The following is a 6,170-nucleotide window of genomic DNA, read 5'->3' on the forward strand; positions in this document are numbered from 1 at the left end:
ATCTCATTTTCAAAGATCATATGGATGGTTGATGTTCAATCTTGAGATTGGAATACGGTTTGAAACAAACTCTGGAGATGTGTATGAATATATTCACATTCTGTTGATAGAGAAAATAAATGCACTTCATATTATAGAACGGATGCAGTAACATATCCATCACACAGCTCAACGAAAGGGATTTGCATTTGATCGAGAGGTCGTCTGTCTTTATCTAAATTATTGTGATGATTGGTGGTTGATATGATTGGCAATATTAGTAGAAAATGAATTAGCCAGAACGGATTAAAGGATATTTCACAAAAAAGCTTGATATATCATGACATAGAAGAGACTTTGCAAACTTACAATATAATGGGTAAAACGTTACAAATATGCACAACGCCTATAAATAATCAATAAAATAAATACACGCTATTTAACAGACTTATTTTTTTGGAAGCTTGGTTCCAATTTCTGCGTGTTCAAGAACATGGTCCGTGGCAGCTGCAGTGTCATTTCCTGTTCTTGGAACCTCTATGCCACAAGGAGCAGGACTCATCGATCTGAATATGAATGACTGACAGTTAACCAAGAGAGAGATCACGCAGTACAATATCAATTTTTACACATACATTGAAACAAAGTTAAAAGGATATGTATAAAATGCCTAAGAGATCATGACAAGAAATTTCAGGTTAAGGTCAAAATCGTAGTACATGGACGGGCAGAGCAAACAGATAGTAGCAACACTCTGCTGTCATTGAAGAACAAATTATTAGCACTTCATGCAAGGACAAGAGAGGGCAGAGGTATATGATGTCTAGTGGCCTGTTAAACCACCAAACAAGATCTCGATTCAGGTAATGACAACAATTGCAATAAGTCACGAGATTCAGGAATTTCAGGAAATACAATCTGAAACCAACAACATTTGTGATGTGGCATCATTGTTGCCGTTGCCTCTTGATTCGCTCAAGTGCTCCTAGATGAGTACTGTTTGTGTTATCTTTAGCATCAGCTTTGTGGTCAGCATCCAAGGCACGCTTCTTTGTCAAACCTCCAAACACAGAAGCAGGAACATCCTTCTGAGAAATTTCAATTTTCTCGTCATCTGAATCACTCTCCTCAGCTAACTCAATATCTTCGCTGTTTGCAGTCGATTGCCTAATACCATCTGACTGTGATTCAGACCCAGCACTGACAAAGCTCACTGTCCGGGTACCATCCTTAGAAGGTAAATTGCTGGTTGCAGGAGCCAACTGCCTTTCTAAAGCAGCCATTTCATCCTCTGGGACCCCTGCACGCTTCAGTGTGTCCACAGCTTCCTCCAAGTTCATTTTTGGATCTTTTTGCATCAAGTACTCGGGCAGGATGACATGTGTCTGTCAGAGACAGTGTTAAGTCAGAAACCATATAAGCTAAATATCAAACCAGCTCAGCCTCAACAACAGAAATTGGAAGTTACCTGGCTGTAGCTCGCAGAAACACTACGACCTTTACAAAGCATTTCCCTGAATGTGTCCTCATTACCGTGCTGAATCTCAAAATCGTTCCATTTTTTCCAGAAATCTGGATCTGAACGTGGATCTGCAAACTTTGATGCAAAAACATAGATGGCTCGTGCACGATCTATTTCTCCAAGGTTCTTTTCCAATTCAGCATACTTCAAGCACATTTTCTTGGCATCATTATCACGTAGACCAGATTCAATGGCTTGCTGAAGAAGCAATATGAAGTTAAGCAAAGATGCAAAATATATATATATAGGTGTTGAATAAGAAGACAGTACAAATTAAAAGATCTATTTTAAACACAACAAAAAAATATCCTCAATTAACATTATCACATACTATAATATTAACATTATAATATAACCTATGTTAATTAGGTTAGTTAAGTATATCCAAGCTAAAGCTAAAGTGTTAGGTTATCAACCAGTACTGTTAGAAGTACCCTTGCTCGATAATGTGTTAGTTCTCAATCAAAGATACTACCTTTGGATTAAAAAATTATTCTGCATTTAGGAAGTCCTTAACTTATGAGCCGTGAATTATTTATGCTCCTAGAAAGCAACAATGATAACAAAGCACGAATTGACCAAAATCTCAAATTGGATGCCTCAATTAACATCTGCAGATAAATCTTGTTAAGATTCAACAAGAAGAGAGAAAAAAAAAGAAAAACCAACCTCATATATCTCCCTAGTTTTTGGAACACCGAATATTGAAGCTGCTCTAGCTATATAAATCTCATACATGCTCAATTTCTCACTGTCAGGGACAGTCATCACCGCTTGATCATAGACCTTCATTGCACGCTTTGCAAGACCATATTCTTCCTCCAGTTTTGCATATTGAAGGAATATTGGCTTCACCTCATTTTCAGGTGCCTGACAATGACACAGAAACTCATTAATTAGCCTCTACTGTTAAGGCAATGTAAGTATATTCAATTTCCCCCCTAAAGAATCAATACAGTCATGCCAGTAGCTTAATCTGAAGTAGTCTATTCTAGTGGGGAAAAAAGTTTGTAAAGGGCTAATATTGGAGTAGACTGATATCACATGACTAAATATTAATCAAACATAATCAGTATCCAATTGTGAAATATGTTCTCATAGACAGTAAATGTAAAATGTTGGACTGCGCAAAGTTTCCTAAACTGAGTACTGCAATGAAGGAAAATAAAGCTGATGTAGAATAGTAGAACGATAGAGCTAATTACTTTGATGCATCATTCATATCAGGATTGTACTTTTTCTATTTGCCACAGAAAAAATGGAGAACGATGTTTTGGAACCTCAATGGCTCAACCATCCAACAACTCCAAGCCCGCACCCAAACACAGAATATATTCTACATTAGTTGTTATAAGTAACTGAAAACAAACTAGCAAAGACTCGCTAATTGCAGCTTTACAAAAACAAATCATAAAACATGTAAAATCAGAGAACTGGAGTCAAAAGATGATTTCAAAACCAAGACAGAAACTTGTGTGCATTAAATAAGCATTGATTGATAAGCCAACATACTATTCATCCACTATCATCCGTTTAGAGCAATTGATAGAAAACATCCTGATTTAATTCATCGTAAACAGTGAGAGTTAATTAGCCAAACTAACATAAAACTTATTGATCTCATGTTGGCGTATAACTAAACATGCACACTCGAAGTGAATCCATCAAAAGCCAACAGTTAAAACTTAGTCAATACCTGCTCAATAGCATGTTCAAACAACTCTCTTGCACGCTCCAACTTTGTCTTTCCGTATCTCTTAACAAACTTGGAGAGGTAGGTGACCCATATATCTTTAACGTGTGGGTACTTAAATATCTTCACACCTCTCTCATAAACCTTGAATGCATCTTCAAAGTATTTGTTATCCTAAAAGGTCAAAGAAAAACAAATTTGAGAATCAAAGAATTTTCATCAACAAGAAGCAAAACATCACACTGAGAATCTCACATGTTTCTTACCTCAAGAAAGAATGCATAATTTAAGATAATTGGAGGGGTCGCTATTTGCAGATCAAGTATACGCTCATAAACTACTCGTGTCGACTCCAACGTCCCAAGGCTCTCCTCCAAATCCACATAAAAGCTCCACAACCTCAAGGATTTGTGTAGCTTCATCTGTACAGGCTCATTACCATCGGCAGCAACTGCAAAAACACAATGTGTTGAAAACCAATTAGCATCCTTTTGGTTCATTTGTGGGCTAGCAATATTATCGTGTTAAAATACAATCATGACACAGGTAGAAAACAACTTCAAAAATGAGCACAATGCTGATGGATCTTGTTTTAGCTTGATTTCTTAAGGTATCTTAGTCCAAGACAGATAAAGGTTTGTTTCCCAAGTTTCATCTAGATTCTAAAGTTATCTGGATTTGAAGATAAGTGATAAGCAATAAAAAAAAAAGAGAAGAAAAACTTAATACCTTATCAGAACAGTTTTGGTAGTGATAAAATTACACATTTTTACATATTTTCCAGCTTACATGGGATTACTAGATAATGATCCAATAACTTTAAATTCATTTGTTGATGTTGGTCCACTGGTGACCTGTCGCCATCAGGAATCTGTCATTACTAGGCTGATTGTCTCATGTAATTGCAAATTTTTTATAAGAATAAAAAAAAATTATAATGTTTCCAACACAAATCCAAGCACAAGTGTTTCATGGTCTAGTAGGTAATGTAAATAAAGATAATACTCCATCCTAACAGGACTATTATGGGACACAAAACAGCAAAAACTAAACAAATTTAGTACCTCTGCGCTTGACTTCAACTGAGGGCTCTGCAGTGGCCTTCCGCATTAGCTCAATGGCAGTTCCAAAGCCCTTGTGTCTCAGCTCCATTTCAGCATATTCACACCAGACAGTTGCTAGATGGTCCACTGCCTTGTAATTGACATTGACAGCCTTCTCAAAAATATCCCTGGCATTCTTGAGATCATTGTGGCTCTCATATAATCGGGCAAATGCAACCCAAAGCGTGTGAGGCTTCCCCACTGCCTTCATTGGATCAATTGTTCTCACTGCCTCTATGTAAGTGAAAACCTGTTTTGCTGGATCACTCTCAAAAATTTTAACTCGCCTGCACAACAACAAAAAAAAAAAAAAGAATAAAAAGATTAAGTTAGCCAAATGCATTATTTGATCTAAATAATAATCAAAAGAAGAACAAATTGCTATATAGCCAACTTGCCTATGCCACTGTTCCACATTGTGAGGATTTTGTCGTAAGAGCACACTGTTAAGGAGCTCTGGCCGACGGGAGAGAAGATTCTCAAACCTCTCCATCCTTAAATCTGTATCATTGTCATCATTTAACCAAAAGCCATGGAGGAACTTCTTGCTCAGCTTTGATAAAGCATCCTTCCTTTCATCTTCCTCCCCTTCCGCATCCTCCTCCTCCTCCTCCTCAGCTGTCTCCATCTTTGCTTCAAGGGCGCTCTGTTCAAACTGTGCATAACTTTCAAAGACCACACTGAAATCCCTAACTGTTGTCACAGTCTGAATGCCCTCCTCAAAGATGTCCCTCGCCTTCTCATACAATCCCCTGCGGACATAGTAATCCGCAAGGGACGTCCATAGTCGCCCAACCTCATCCGTGTACCGCCGGATGCCACCGCGTATTATGGCGTCAACATTAAGGCCAGACACCTCAGTGGCATGGTGAGTGAGGATGTCGCAAAGTTCCAGCCACAGCTGATGTCGAGTCTTACCCTTGATGGAATGGAAGCTGTTGTCATTCAGTACACCAGCAAGACGCTCTGCGGCTTCCTGCCAGCGCTTTGAGGCGATAAGAAAAAAATTGATGAAATGTTCGACGTTGGAAGCATCAAACAAGAGGTACCGGCGGAAGACGCGTAGGGAGGTCTCCACGGGAACACCGGGGAGGGAGACAAGGGCGAGGTAGGGCTCCCAGATGCGATCGTGCTGGGTGACAGGGAGGGAGCGTAAGGCACGATCGAACGTCCGACGAGCGCGGGTGAGGAGCCGCTGCTCGGAGAGGGAGGTGAGGTACATGAGCCAGATGCGGGGCATCTTGTGCATCGTCACAAGGGCCCGCTCAAACGTGTTGTTGAGCGAGTTGAATGCCGGGTCGTTGATGGGGCGGCCGCGGACGGCTTCGAGGCGCTCGCGGAGGTACGCATGCCACAGTTTGTAGCTTCCAGGTAAGGCCTTGAGCGCGCGTTCGTAGATGACGGCACGGCGCCGGAAGGGCGAGGAGGCGCGAGCGATGAGGTAGCGCCACCATAGCTTGATACCGAACGGGCTGCGGAGTATCTCCTCCTCGTAGGGCAGATCTTCCTCTCCGGGGTACAGATCCGGCGAAATCCCTGTTTGAGAAGCCATGCAATGAGAGAGAACGATGGAGAGAACGCGCGCCACGGGACTACGCTGATCGCCTTGTTTAGGAGGAGGTGGGAGAAAGGAAAAGTAAGGTAAATAGGGAAGGATAAGTATTTAAGTAAGTAAAAATTCAGTTAAGTCAAGTCGGATAAATCGATTATCAATTAAATTTAAAATTTTAATCATTTTTTAAAAAAATTGAATTAATTTGATTAATTCGATTTGATTTTAATTTTAAAATTTTTTATTCGATTAAACTGAATAAATTAAATTAACTAAAATAAAAAAATAATTTATAAAATCTTAAATAAATAAATTTATAAA

The 6,170-nt window shown here is 39.5% G+C and overlaps 1 protein-coding gene across 1 annotated transcript; it reads right to left on the reverse strand.

The window, feature by feature from the left end:
* Positions 1-660: 660 nt before the first annotated feature.
* On the reverse strand, positions 661-5,665 carry LOC141824909 (uncharacterized). Its single transcript, XM_074712254.1, has 7 exons — positions 4,696-5,665; positions 4,259-4,584; positions 3,461-3,645; positions 3,198-3,368; positions 2,171-2,371; positions 1,448-1,699; positions 661-1,364 (listed from the first exon to the last, which is right to left on the reverse strand). Exons 1-7 carry the CDS (start codon positions 5,544-5,546, stop codon positions 927-929), a joined length of 2,424 nt encoding a protein of 807 aa, XP_074568355.1. The 5' UTR covers positions 5,547-5,665; the 3' UTR covers positions 661-926.
* Between the last annotated feature and the right edge of the window lie 505 nt (positions 5,666-6,170).

This window comes from Curcuma longa, chromosome 3 (genome assembly GCF_044706935.1).
Source record: "Curcuma longa cultivar G26 ecotype Majalengka, Jawa Barat chromosome 3, ITB_CL_G26_1.1, whole genome shotgun sequence".
Classification (NCBI taxonomy): Eukaryota; Viridiplantae; Streptophyta; class Magnoliopsida; order Zingiberales; family Zingiberaceae; genus Curcuma; species Curcuma longa.